The 15410-nt window shown below is 45.5% G+C and overlaps 1 protein-coding gene across 1 annotated transcript in view; it reads right to left on the reverse strand.

The window, feature by feature from the left end:
* RSRC1 (arginine and serine rich coiled-coil 1) overlaps positions 1-15410 on the reverse strand; it is a 103132-nt gene that overhangs the window by 71438 nt on the left and 16284 nt on the right. Inside the window, exon 4 of the mRNA XM_064721497.1 lies at positions 4279-4449. Within this exon, the coding sequence (XP_064577567.1) occupies positions 4279-4449 (171 nt within the window). The remainder of the gene's footprint in view (positions 1-4278; positions 4450-15410) is intronic.

Raw genomic sequence — 15410 nt, forward strand, 5'->3', positions numbered from 1 at the left:
TGTTTAAGAGGGATTTTTGGCCACATTCTACAATTCCCAGCAGCCCATTTCCATTTTCCTGGAAGCACCCCCTCTAGGATGTTTACAACTCAACAACAAGGATTTGATCAAGGTTGAACCATGGCATGCAAGGGTCCAGCCCAGCAGCAATCCTTATTTATTCTATTTAGGATCAAAACTTCCAAAATGAATGTATTTTCCTTCTGGACTCCTGAGCTACAAACTAAACACAATGTACTTTATATTTTCTTCACAAACCTCTTTGAAATAAACTCCAAAGAGAATTGAAACAACCAACAAGAACTCCTGAATCTGAGACCTGAGCAGTGTAAATTAAACAAGCATTGCAGCACCCTGAACATCAATTTGTGTTTGCATGTTTCTGCTCCTTGAGAAATGGATTTTGGCAGGTCACATTTCGAGGAAAAGGTCTTGGAGAGAGAGAATCAGCCTTCCCAACCCCTCAGCTCCTGTGTAACACAGGAATCCAAACGTGCCAGAGGAATCCTCCCTCCCAGTCAAGCATTCCCGCTCTGCTGCTGGTGAAAGGCAGCGAGATCTCTCTTTACAACCCTCGTCTTGCCCAATAAATTTTGCATGAAACCACGTCAGCCCAGCCCAGAATTCCTGCTGGCAGGCTGGGAGGGTGATGAATGTTTAATGCCAACAACACCCCCAGCCCGGTGTCAGCCAACAGCTCCTGCACAGCCCCTTTGATCCCTGCACAGCTTCCCAGCACTTCTGGGGTGCTCTGCCCCACACAACTCCAGCACCTCTATGCAAATCAGGGCCAATTACCATAAATGACTTCCTACTGCACTGGCTGGGAAGAAGGAAGGGGAGAATAATCCTGTGCCAAGCTCCGGGAGAGTCTGACTCGGGAAAGTCCAATATTGCTGTGGGATCTCAGCACCTCAGGACTGAGGTGTCACCGAGACCACCCTTGGGGGGCTCGGGAGTCCTGGAATGTTCCAGAAGTGTCTGGTGGCTGGACTTTGATCCTACACAGGAGACGACACCTGTATGAGGACAGGAGGGTTTCACCGGGGTGAATGGTGAAGGGATCAGTTAATTAGAGGGTGAGACACAGGGTTTAGGATTTCTGTACAGGGGGGTTTAGAGAAGTAAGATAGAGGAATTGAGGCGTGTCCTGTCCTTCTTCTTCTTCTTCTTCTCCTCCATCTTCTGTGGTGATGGTGGCACTTTGGGATTGGTCATTACTAAAAGTGCACTGGGCAATAAGGGTGAAAGGTATTGGGGAAAAATGATAAATATTGTACACGTAACAATGGGTATAAAGATAGGTGACTGTACGGAGGGCAGCACAGTGTGCTCATGGCTGACTGCTGAGCAGAGCTCTGTCGGGCCGAAAGAAAATCTTTTAGATAAACAATTAATAAACACAGAGACCGAAAGAAGAACTGAAGCCTCTTCTCGTCCTTTGATACGCGGGCTGCCCCAAGGCCACCCCGGGCCCTTCCAGGCCCTCCAAACAGCTGAAAATCGGACATATTGCCACTTTACTCCTGGTGTTTCTCCAAACAGCAAAAATCTCATCAACAGCCACCAATGAGCCACGTGCCATCCATGGGGCACTGGGCATGGATCCACTCCAAGGGATTGCAGGAAATCCACTGGAAAATGGCCCTCAGACTGGGGGGACCTCAGTGAAGCCTCAAAGCCCTGAAGTGTGGAACCGACAGGAAAAATGGAGATTGTGTCTGAACAAGGAGCCAGGGGAAGGGATGGATGGGATCTGGGGAAGGAATTGTTCCCTGGAGAGAGGGAAGGGGCTGGCACACATTCCCAGAGCAGTTGGGGCTGCCCCTGCATCCCTGGCAGTGCCCAGGCCCACCTGGAGCAGCCTGGCCCGTGGAAGGTGGCCCTGCCATGGCAGGAGCTGGAATGAGATGGGATTTAAGGATGGTCCAGCCCAAACCATTCCAGGATTCTGGGATCTGTCAGGGTATTTAGGAAACTCTGAAACCATTAATGCCCAAATGTATCAACAACCTTATTAAAGATCAGTAATTAAACCAGTGGTCAGGTTTGATTAAGGGTTCACCACTTCTTTCCTCTTAACAACTGAGGAGCTGCTCTTAATTTATTCCATTAAAAATTGTCAAAACCACTTGGAGAATAATCCCAAATTCCACCAGTACACAAGAAACTACGAGACCCATAAATCTAGAAAAACTTATAGCAAACTAACAAGCTTTTAGTAGCTTTGCCCCCCAATTTAACAATAAGCAAGGAGCCTTATGGAAAACACATCTCAGAACAACAGAATTTGCATGTTTTGAAGCTGATCAAGACTCAAAACATCAAAATTCAACAGCACACCCAACCAGGTCAACGAAGACATGCATGCAGGTTGTTTTAAAACAAGAGAATTTCAAAAAGCATAAATAAAAGATGAATGTAATGCTTTGATTAGTACAAGAAATAGTGGGAAAACATTGTAGTGCTGTAAAACCCCTCAGTTCTGCAGACTTGGACAGCTGAAGGCTTCCTGCATGTAGATGCTGCTGGTCTAAATGTGGGATTTGGGGCTGGAGGAAACTCCCTGGAGCTCCCCACATTCCCAGGATTTCCCTCCATCATGGCTGGACAACCCTTAAAACATTTCAGGGTGTAAAGGAGAAGAGCTGAGGTGCTTCACAGCCCAGCTCATGAGCATCTGGTAATTCTCCAGCACTCCAGAAATTCAGTGCTCAACGTTAGAGAATCATCACTGAAATGGGGAAAGTCAAAGGACAATGCCCAGAATACTGTTTTTAAAATAATTTCAGTTTTTTTCTTTTGAAGCTTCTCTTGAGATGTTTACTGTGACAAGATCTCCCTTGAAAGAACCTAAAGCTGCCCCAAAAAAGCCCCAAGCACAGACCTTTCCCCCTCACATCTACAAACACAGCCAAGGACAGAAAATCATCATTAGGGCTCACAGGAGCCACAAACAAATTTGCTGCTTAATTAGTGAAAAAAAAGCATTTTGATTCTGTGCTTTAGAGGAGCAGTAAAGCCCCAAATATACAACATCTCTCAGATAAGCTGCAGTGCTGCCAAGCTGAAATACCTCCTTTTATGCAAAGTTAAACTATAAAGTCAAGCAGCACCTGAGAATTTATGTCCCTTCTTCCCACAATCTGGCTTCAGGCTGATCTTCATTACAGCTCCAAAGCAGCTATTTTGAATAAATACATTGCAAACAGCCATGAATTTAAACTGGGAACCAGACCTGGTCCTTGAGGTGCCTTTGAGGAAGGATCTGCTCAAATACTGAGGCCACAGGATTGTTTCCACCAGGGATTCCCTGATGCTGGAGGTTCTGGAAGGGCTCTGTAGAATAATGAGACTTTCCAGACTCTAGGTCTAGAAATTAAATCTGCTTGGAGAGTCCAAACTGGATCCAACTTAACCAGGAATTTTCCTGCTGCCACAGGGAACAAAGGGAGAATTCCAGAAGCCAACAGAAGCCTACATGTGGGTGGAAGATGTTGCTCCAGAAATTCCCCAGGAGCATTTTCAGTGGGAATCCACCCAAGGGAAGGTCATGAAGTGACACCTCAGTGTTTTGGTTTTTTTTTGGAAGGGATCAGACAAAGAGGGAAGAGCAAACAGCCAGGAAAGGTTGCACAACAGCATGATGTTTAAAGCAGAGGGAATTACATAAATTACATAAAATGCAAAAAATTACACTGCCTTTCCTGCAATCTGTCATCAACAACCCCAGTTATTCCAAGCAGAAACTGGACTGACAGCAGGATCTCAAGGGTTGCCATCATTCACCCAGAGCAAGGCTTGTGCTGGAACTGCATTTCTGAGCCTCAACCACAGCCCAGAGGAGCTTCTGCCACAGGGAGGAGGTGCAGGTGTGTGTGAACAGTGAAACCCACCTGCTCCTAGGAAGAAGCCCTCATGCTTTTTAATATACTTCATTTTTCCCCTAAATTATGGCTATTACATATGGGAAGAATGTTTATATTAACAAATTGCAGAAGCTCTTTAACCCACCTGAAACCAAGCTGGGAGGGAAAGTGTAGAAAATTAAACCATCACTTAGTGTGAAAGGTTACCACACTGCAGAACTGTAAAACCCTACAAACCCCACCCTCCAAACTGTCTGAATAACTCCTCACCTTCCAAATATTCTGCATTTACATAAACTCAGTTGATATAAAATACAATTTAAAGGAAGATTATCATAAAGGAAGAGTAAAAGGACATGGCGTTGCTGCCCGGTTTTGCTCCAGCTCCATCATTTGCCGTTTCACTCACCCAGCCTTGGTGCCGTGGATCTCCTTCTCCTTCCCTTTGCCCTTGTCCTTGGCTTTGTCCTTGTCCTTGTCCCTGCCCTTGCGGCGCTCCCGGGACCCGCTGGGCGTTCTCCTGTGGCCGGACCGCTCGCTGCTGCGGCTGTAGGAGCGCTGCCGTGCCCGCGACCGCGACCTGCAGGGACACACAGACACCAGCTGGAAAAGAATTCCTGACAGAACAAGGGCATGCTGTACTCCTACAGGAATTGGACAACCCTGGCCTGCAGATTGCAGAGTTACTTTGAAGGAACACAGGGACCCAGCCCTGTGGCCGGACCTCTCGCTGCTGCGGCTGTAGGAGCGCTGCCGTGCCCGCGACCGCGACCTGCAGGGACACACACAGACACCGCGTGGGGAAGGGTTCCTGACAGAACAACGGCATGCTGTGCTCCTACAGGAACTGCAGGTGACACAGTTCCTTTGAAGGAACACAGGGATCCAGCCCTGTGGTGGAACCTCTCGCTGCTGCGGCTGTAGGAGCGCTGCCGTGCCCGCGACCTGCAGGGACGCACAGACACCAGCTGGAGAAGAATTCCTGACAGAACAAGGGCACGCTGTGCTCCTACAGGAACTGGACAATCCTGGCCTGCAGGTGACACAGTTCCTTTGAAGGAACACAGGGACCCAGCCCTGTGGCAGAACCTCTCGCTGCTGCAGTTGTAGGAGCGCTGTCGTGCCCATGACCTGCACAGCCACAGAGACATCAGCTGGAAAAGAATTCCTGACAGAACAAGGGCACGCTGTACTCCTACAGGAATTGGACAACCCTGGCCTGCAGGTGACAGAGTTACTTTGAAGGAACACAGGGACCTGCTGGGGGGTCTCCTGGGTCTGGACCTCTCGCTGCTGTGGCTGTAGGAGCGCTGCCGTGCCCGTGACCCGCACAACCACACAGACATCAGGTGTGAAAGGACTCTTGGCAGAACAAGGACATGCCCCACTCCTACAGGAACTGGACAATCCTGGCCTGCAGGTGACACAGTTCCTTTGAAGGAACACAGGGACCCAGCCCTGTGGTGGAACCTCTCGCTGCTGTGGCTGTAGGAGCGCTGCCGTGCCCGCGACCTGCACAGCCACACAGACATCAGCTGGAAAAGAATTCCTGAGAGAACAAGGGCATGCTGTACTCCTACAGGAATTGGACAATCCTGGCCTGCAGGTGACAGAGTTACTTTGAAGGAACACAGGGACCCAGCCCTGTGGTGGAACCTCTCGCTGCTGTGGCTGCGCTGCTGTGCCCATGACCTGCACAACCACAGAGACATCAGGTGTGAAAGGACTCTTGGCAGAACAAGGACATGCCCCACTCCTACAGGAATTGGACAACCCTGGCCTGCAGATGAGAATTAATTTGAAGGAACACAGGGACCCAGCCCTGTGGCAGAACCTCTCGCTGCTGTGGCTGTAGGAGCGCTGCCGTGCCCGTGACCTGCACAACCACACAGACATCAGCTGGAAAAGAATTCCTGAGAGAACAAGGGCACGCTGTGCTCCTACAGGGACTGGACAACCCTGGCCTGCAGATTGCAGAGTTACTTTGAAGTAACACAGGGACCCAGCCCTGTGGTGGAACCTCTCGCTGCTGCGGCTGTAGGAGCGCTGCCGTGCCCGTGACCTGCACAACCACACAGACACCAGGTGGAGAAGAATTCCTAGCAGAACAAGGGCACGCTGTACTCCTACAGGAATTGAACAATCCTGGCCTGCAGGTGACACAGTTCCTTTGAAGGAACACAGGGACCCAGCCCTGTGGCAGAACCTCTCGCTGCTGTGGCTGTAGGAGCGCTGCCGTGCCCGCGACCGCGACCTGCAGGGACACACAGACACCAGCTGGAAAAGAATTCCTGACAGAACAACGGCACGCTGTGCTCCTACAGGAACTGCAGGTGACACAGTTCCTTTGAAGGAACACAGGGACCCAGCCCTGTGGTGGAACTTCTCGCTGCTGTGGCTGCAGGAACACTGCCGTGCCTGCAACCTACAGGGACACACATACATCAGGTGGAGAAGGACTCTTGGCAGAACAAGGACATGCCCCACTCCTACAGGAATTGGACAATCCTGGCCTGCAGGTGACAGAGTTACTTTGAAGGAACACAGGGACCTGCTGGGGGTTCTCCTGCGGCTGGACCTGTGGCTGTAGGAGCGCTGCCATGCCTGCAACCTGCACAACCACACAGACACCAGGTGGAGAAGAATTCCTAGCAGAACAAGGGCATGCCCCACTCCTACAGGAATTGGACAACCCTGGCCTGCAGATGAGAATTAATTTGAAGTAACACAGGGACCCAGCCCTGTGGCGGGACCTCTCGCTGCTGTGGCTGTAGGAGCGCTGCTGTGCCCGTGACCTGCACAACCACACAGATATCAGGTGTGAAAGGACATGCCCCACTCCTACAGGAACTGGACAACCCTGGCCTGCAGGTGACACAGTTCCTTTGAAGGAACACAGGGACCCAGCCCTGTGGCAGAACCTCTCGCTGCTGCGGCTGTAGGAGCGCTGCTGTGCCCGCGACCTGCACAGCCACACAGACATCAGCTGGAAAAGAATTCCTGACAGAACAAGGGCATGCTGTGCTCCTACAGGAACTGCAGGTGACACAGTTCCTTTGAAGGAACACAGGGACCCAGCCCTGTGGCCAGAACCTCTCGCTGCTGTGGCTGTAGGAGCGCTGCCGTGCCCGCGACCTGCACAACCACAGAGACACCAGGTGGAGAAGAATTCCTAGCAGAACAAGGACATGCTGTACTCCTACAGGAACTGGACAACCCTGGCCTGCAGATGAGAATTAATTTGAAGTAACACAGGGACCCAGCCCTGTAGCAGAACCTCTCGCTGCTGTGGCTGTAGGAGCGCTGCCGTGCCCACAACCTGCACAACCACAGAGACACCAGGTGGAGAAGAATTCCTGACAGAACAAGGACATGCCCCACTCCTACAGGAACTGGACAACCCTGGCCTGCAGGTGACAGAGTTACTTTGAAGGAACACAGGGACCCGCTGGGGGTTCTCCCATTAACATGCTACAAAAGGGCTAACTATCTACACAAGGTATTTCAAGGCTAAACTATCCAATTAAGAAATGACACCCAAATTATTTACTTTTAACCCAACAACTGATCACTCAAAGTCTGCAATGCTGACTTTTCTGTCCAATTACAAAATGCCACCCAAACCCCTAAAGAAAAAGGGGGACCAGTCTCCACCCTAAAACCTCCATCTTGCTTTATATCTATTACTGTATTCTAAAACCCCAAACTCTGAGTTTCCCACCCTGTGATATCACACATTTCTGTTCAAACTCCACACCCACAATCCCAGTTCCATCATTCCATTCTGGAAGCTTCTCCACGGCCTCAGGTCAGTGCAGTGTTCTCTTGGGGGTCAGAGCCTGGCAGCACAGAAATGCTGAAATTCTCAGTGTCCAGGACTCCAACACTCTGAGATCTTTGAGTCCAACCCACCCCTAACACCCCAACCAAACCTGGCACTGAGGGCCACATCCACTCTGCTTTTAAACACATCCAGGGATGGTGACTGATGCCTAAAGAGCTGCCTGGAACAGAGGCTGGGCAGAGTTAAAGGAATCAAACAGGGATTTATTAAAATGCCTTCAAAGGATACACCTTGGGCAGCACAAGAGCCTGACCAAGGCTACACCCAAAACAGACCCAACATGGACCCCAAGTCCTCACACTTTTACAAGTTTTGGTCCATTTCTATATTGGAGTAAAAGCAACTGGGAAAGAGATTCTGATTAAAACCCGTTAAATCTTTTGCAGCATCTATTGGATTATCTAAACAAGCAGAAGAGGAGTCACCAGAACTCTTGTGAGAAGCAGCCAGATAGTGAAGGAAGGTTCTCCTTCACCAGAGAAAGAAGAGGCTGCTTCTAGGCAGACAAAAAGGATCTCCATAGTGTAAAATACCAAATTAGCCTAACAAAACACCACCAATTCCTCTGCCTTCCTCCACAGAGATATCTAGATAACTTTTATTCTCCAAAAACCACAGTGAGTGAAGTCAGACACACATCAGCAGGTTTAGTTTGCTACCAAGGGTTTCATCTCCAGCTTTTAGAAGCTTTTGGCTACTCAGCCCTGAACACAAACACTTTAAATGCCTTAAAGGTCTAGAGTGACAATCTCAGAGACCTTACTGCCCTACCTCACAATTAGAAAATTTCATCATCAGAACAATCCTTGAGCCATTTCTCACCAGCACTGCTCCTCAGCCTTGTTATAGTTATATTGCTTAATTTCAATACATTTAATAAACACATCTAATAATGTAGCACATGTCACAATTTAATACCTTTAAACTGACAATTTAACAAAAGAAGTGAAATAGAAAACATGGCTCCTGCTCTGAAAAGAGATGCAAAATAACTTAAACAATGGATTCATCCATTAACAAAACGGAAAAAAAGATCCAGAAATATTAGGGCTGGTTCTTTGTGTATTTCTTGTAGAGGATTTTTTAAGTTTTATTTAATAATTTGTCACAGATCAATGCTACCTGAGCGGACAAGGGATATTTGGGAAAAATCAGGTCAAGTTTTCCTTGGTTTCTCTTACCTGAGCACCCTGGCCTTTGGAATGTGTCCCTCCCAGGGAAATGGGCTTTAAGGTCCTTCCCAACCCATCCCATGATTCTACAACTCCATGATTCAATTCTGATGGCACCTCATGGAAAAGTTTCATCAATACTGAAGGAAATAGGAGAATTTTTAAAACAGTATAAAAAGTTTCTTTAGCACCTCTTGGAGTCCAAAACTCCCAAAGCCTTTAAAAGCCAAATCACACAGACAAAATCCCTCCTTTTATGAAACAACAACTGCTTAATAAAACTCAACAATAGACTAAGCAAAAGAAAATCCTCCATCCAGATGAGGCTATAAATTACATTTCTGGAATTTGTCCAGCACATGGGAGTTCAGGTCCCTGTTGCTGCCAGGAGCAGCTCCAGAGGTCAGGGCTGGGTTCCTGTTTCAGCAGCTGGTACCCTCCAACAGCAGCTCTCCCATCCTGGTCACTCTATTAACACTCACAAATAGATCAAATTACCACTGCACTGCTGCATTCTTAACTGGAGAGCATTTGCTGGCTCAAATTGGATTTTTAGTGTGTCATCACAAATGTAAGAGTGTCCATCCATGCATCCATCCTCACTCCTCAGGCACTGGAAGTTTTGACATGAAGGAACATTCTGGATATTAAATCTAATTTTTGTTTGGCACAGAGGCACTGTTTGTACAAACATCATGATGAGGCAGCACAGATTAACACAGCACTGCCCTAAATCCAGTATTCCCAGGTAACCCTGGCTTCTCAGAACTGCAGGTAAGTCCAAAACAGAAAATAAACCCCAAACAAACAAAGCCCTGTAGCAACACAAATCATCTTTAATCAATGCAGGGCCTCTCCTCATTTAATGGCACAGTCCTCCACCAGCAATAACAGGAATCTCAAATATTTATTGCTAAAGAATTCCAGTTGCTCAGCTCAAATCTGAGCTGGAGTTCAGCTCTACCTTTTACAGGTGCAAATAAGCTCAGCTCAGGCAGGCTGGATGCTCAATTCCTGGATTCCTGCTCATTCCCATGTCTGTACAGGTGACATTTATACACAGGAAACAGTTTTTCAAAATTCAAAGAGTTATTGCATTAAATTTCCCCATCCCTGGCAGTGTCCAAGGCAGGGACTGGAGCTCCCTGGGACAGTGGAGGGTGTCCCAGTGTCCCACCTCCCTCCCAGGGATGAATTCCTCCCCAAAATCCCATCTAACCTCCCCTCCATCAGCTTCAGGCCATTCCCACATCTCCCATCACTCCGTGGCCTTGGGAAGAGCCTCTCTCTACTGTTCCTTAATTCCCATTAAAGTATCTTGCAAGATCTACAGGACAGGAAATCAAGATAAGGCTTCCTGAAATGGAGCTCCCAAAAGTCATCTGCGTCCCCAGCTCATCACCAAACCACAACAAAAGGCCACAGATCCGGCAGAGCAGACAGATTTTCTATTTCATCTGCTGTTGAAAAATAACAAGAATCGCAATTAGTCCTATTAAAGCAAGACCCCAAATGTTCAAATTATGGAACTACCGGGGGGTGGGGGGAAAAAGCCATCACCAAAAAATGAAGCTGTAGAGGAGATTTGCAGCATGGATCCCCTTCCCCCCAACAACACCCAAAACACCCACCCACCATGCCAAAGGTTAAGTCATTTAGTCAAGTTCAAAGATCTTCAAAGGGTTCTTAGATCCAGATAAGCCCATATGTTCCCAAAATTCTGTGAAAAGCCATTACTTTCCAATCTGCTTTTCATGTCTAAGTTGCAGAACACACAGATGCTTGGCATCACTCGGGATCCCTAAATTCTCACACCAGATAATCAAGGCTCACCAATAAGTTCCCCATCTCCAGCCCTAAGAAATGGCTTTATTCCATCAGCACTCGGGCCGCTTGTAAAAATTGAAAGTCTCCATAAAAGCCCATTCAGTTACTGCACAATAAGTGTTAATTTGCTAATTTCTTCACAGGTAATCAATTAAAATGTAAAATATTGGATAAAATTAGTTGCACTAAATTTAACAGCTGCTCCATAAGCATAATTAGTTTCACAAGGGCCATATGTATTCTGAGCAGAGACAGAGTTGAAACAAATAAGCGGATTTTAAAACAAGTTTGAGGAAATCTGCATTTAATTAGCAGGTGGGCACTACAACTGCATAATGTTTTTATACATTTATATTTATGAAGTGACAGAAGATCTAAAGGCTTTTTAAAATGGCGTTTATTGTTTGAATGGGAACTGTTTTGCTGCATGCTAAAGTGATTTAAATCCTTACAGCCCCGCTTTGAAAAAATCATAAATGGTGAAAGAAAACATGTGGAAAACTGTAAAACTAGAAAGAATTTGCGACAAAAAGCAGAGCCACATACCATAACCAAAAGGAAACTACACTTAATTAAATGTACACTACATCTGGAATATCAGCCTAATAAAACGTGCAACTATTAATTCTCATTGTTCTAAAGGAAATGAGGTCAGTGGCGTTTAGTATTTCCCCAATTATATTGCACTAAAGCACTGAACTCTATCTTAGAGGTCCAATCTAATCTCTTCAAAAGGTTACAACTGCAAAAGAGACTTTTTTTAAATGGAAAGAGGAATTAGAGCCCAAAACCAAGACAGGGTTTGTTTTCTTCTCTTTGAGCTCTTCCAGGAAAGATCAATTTTTGCACAAATAATCCGTTTTCTTGGCAAACAGCACCCCCACCCCAAAGAAGGGTGCTGAGATGTCAACGTCTCCCCTGGAATTCTTCTCAGCATCTCTCACCTGACACAAGCCTTATTAGATTATTTTTAGCTCAATGGCCACAAACAAAAGGCAACAAATTGAGGGCTCTTTAATACTCCAGCCATAAATCCAAGGGTGGAACAATGGAACAACTGCACTGCATCAAGCCTGGGTGCTCAGGCTGCTAATAAAGCCAGAGTGCAAACACACAAGTAATTGCAGCAAAATGCCATGTTCTCTTTCAAAGCATATTAAGAGAAAGTTCCTTGTTTAACTCAACTTCACCACCAGGAAAAAAAAATCATGGTACAAGTTGTTGGAAAGGTAAAATAATTTCAGGTATCAATTGCAGTCATTCAGACTGCAGAAATTATTAAAGATGTATACATAATACAAATGTAGCTGCCTCCATAAACATTGCAGGTTGTTATTAGTTTGCAATTTCAAATGCATGCCTTTGAGGAAGTTAAATATAGATAATATGTATGATAATAATTTTTTAAAATTTACTGTTCAATATAAGGTGAGTGATAACAAAAGGCAGCAGCAGAGTTTCAACCTGAAATGAGACTGATGCAAAGAGGGAAAAATTGTTTCAAACCAGCAGCTGGGAGAGTTGGGAAGTGACAAAACATATTTCAGAATAGGGGAATATTTAAGATTTTAAAAAGTATCATCCACAGTGCCAGAGAAAAGCAGGATGAAATAAAAACAAGAACTGGGACAACCATGAACGTTTTTGGAGAGGATGTAAAATGTCTTTCCTCCAGGATTGCAGCATTTAAACTTTCATTCAGCCCATTTCTTCCTGGCTGCTTCTCCCTCAGCCTAAGCAGGGAGAGTGCTGGGCTTTGGTTGGGAGAGGGAGAATTTCATTGCTGGTGCCTTTGTGTGGGAAACGATGCCAAATGCAGAGCTGAGGAAATTCATTCACCAAACACCAGCACCAACCCAGCCCAGCAATTCTGCACGTTTAAATCACGGTGACTACAGGAGGAAACATTTGAGGAGGCGAAATTCCCATAACTGTCATTCTGAAAAGGATGGAGAGGACAGGGATGCAGCTGGAGAGAAGCAGCAGGGATGGGGCACTCTGGAATTGTGGAGCAGCTGGTCTGGCACACCTCGAGCTCCCCGGACTCTTGGTCTGCTCTGGATTCAAGGGGATGGATGAAGGTTCTCCTCTGCCACAAAGCCTTGGTTACCTAAGGAGTCCCTGCACATCCCCTGGGATCCAGGCACAGCTCCCTGGATACAAGGGAGATAAACCATTTATTTCTCTTGTCAATCTGCTTAAAGGCTCCTTCCTAAAATTCAACTTCAAATTAAGATCACCAGATAAGAACCCATCTGGTTTTACCTGACATGAATTTCCCTCGCCTCTTCTCACAGTGTGTCCCAAAGCAGGACTTTTTCCTAACCCTGCATTCCTGCAGCCATGTCATGACTGAGCAGAAAAATATGGACTCTAATTCTAATAATCTTTAGGGAATAAAATAATAAAGAAAGCAAAGTTAATACAGAAACTGGTACATTGTCCTATTAAATAAACAGCCAAAAGTCCCTCACATTCCTTGTCCTTTCTCATTCAAAGCAGTCTTGGAATTCAAAAGCAAAAACTCCACATACATCTAAAAAAAAAAGGGTGCAATACCCAGCTGCAGGTACATAAGATAAAAACTCCCATATAAAACCAGAGTTAATGTTGATAAGGGAAGTAAATATTATTCCAATAATCTGAAAACAGAACAAAAAAAGGCTCAGTTAAGTTAAGAATACCCAATTTGTTTTCAATACAAAAAATACAAAACACAAAAAGTTTAAAGCACGAGGTGAGGCAAAATCACAACAGTTGCTCATTTGTCACACAAAGACACAAATTCCTTCCTCTCCCAAGTAAACCCCAGAGCTGTCCCTGCTTAGGCTGAGGAAAAGCAACCAGAAAAAAAATGGGCTGAATGAAAGTTTAAATGCTGCAATCCTGGAAGAAAGACATTTTTTATTTTCTCCAAAAAAAAAATAGGAAAACTTAGAATTCTACAGGAACAAACGAGCCCCACAATCTATTAGCAAGCAGATCCATCAGCCCCTGTAATTAATTCCTACAAGCACGTGGAGTTGCTCCCTTCTCCAGGCAGCTGGAATCCATTTGGAAACACAAAGGTGCAGCTTTCTGCAGGACCCCGGACAAACAGGCCAGATTATCCCTCTGCATCTGCCCTGGATGGATCCCAGAGCATGGCAAAGGCTCCAATCCATTCTCCAGATGGAACCACGAGCCAGGCAATTATTTGTTGTAAATTTGACAACACCTCTGATATTATGGTAAAACGTTAAGGGACAGACAGGAGAGATTTTCAGGTTGAGGTTTTCCACTTCCCCTGTGCCTCAGCTCAGATTAATTACAGGTAAACACTGCTCCCCTGCCTGCCTGGGACAAACACAATAATTCAGGGTTTGGGATCAGAAAACCTCCGAGATTGAGGCCTCAGTGATGGGCTGAGCTTAAGGACTCTGTAATATTTGTGTGTCCCTACATCCCCAAATTGGTATTAGACAGCTGAAGGGAATTACCTAAACAGACATTTGAAATCAGCTTACACACCAGGACACCACCTGCTCTCAGAAACTGCAAAAAAACCCCCAAAAAATCCCAATTTTTGGTCAGCACCAGCACTGGCAACTGAGATCTCAAAGTGCCACCAGCACGGAGCCAAAATTGAAACAACAGGGGAAAAAACTGAATATTCCTCATTCTTCAACACTGCAACACCTTTTAAAAGGCAAAGAAAAAATCTGCTTAAATACAGGATTAAGGCATTTCCTAGAAATAAATACCTAATTTGGAAGGCTGGGAATATTGAGACTGACTGGATTCATAATGACCACAAGCAACACAAATAATAACACCTGGATGAAAAGCTGTGTCTCTGCCTTTTCCTGAGCAAAACAAATGAACCCATTCTCTGTGCTCACAGCTTCTAAAAAAGGCAATTTTTTTTCTTTAATTCAGTGATAACCAGACAGGTTGAGGTTTAAATTTTATGAGATGTAAAAAAATTTAAGGTATTCTACCTGTACTTTTTACCACCATATGTTTATGAAGAATACAGAAAGGCTTTTAGAATATCTTGTCTTCCCAAAATAAAAACAAAAGAAACTTGACATTTTAAATGAAAATTGCTATAATTAAGTTATGAAAAGGTTTTAGAAAAACACAAGAAAAACAAAAATATTTCACACCATCCACTCAAAATCTTGGGGAGGGACAATAGAACAACATAAAGAGTTTGGATATTTTGTGTCTATAAACACAGGGGTAATTCCTGATTTCCATGCAAGTTGGATGCATCTCCCTTTAGATATTTTGCATGTAACAAAGCCAGAGCAGACAGAGGAAGGCAGGGGCTGTTTTCAATATTCCCCTGGATGAAAAGTGAACAGCTCCATTCCTGCAGGCTGCTGAGGAGCACGGAGCTGCCACCTTTATCAGCCCCAAAATCTCCTTTGCTGGGAGTCCTCACCCCTAACCCTGTCCTGTTCCTCCCAAAGCCCAATTCTTACGGCTAATCAAAAATCCCAGGGAAGAAACTCTCAATATTTCATTTACTATTCTAAAATTAGTGCTTTCCTCATGGAATGTGCAACAGCGACAAAAATATTGTCAAATAATTCACACCAGAAAAACAACAAAATCCGGATTGTTTTTAAAAAATACAAAAAGCAACAGAAGTACTTAATAATTCTATTTCAAAATGTGTTCTGACTGTTCTGAGCAGCTGATGATGCTGAG

The sequence above is a fragment of the Zonotrichia leucophrys genome, chromosome 9 (genome assembly GCF_028769735.1).
Source record: "Zonotrichia leucophrys gambelii isolate GWCS_2022_RI chromosome 9, RI_Zleu_2.0, whole genome shotgun sequence".
Lineage (NCBI taxonomy): Eukaryota > Metazoa > Chordata > Aves > Passeriformes > Passerellidae > Zonotrichia > Zonotrichia leucophrys.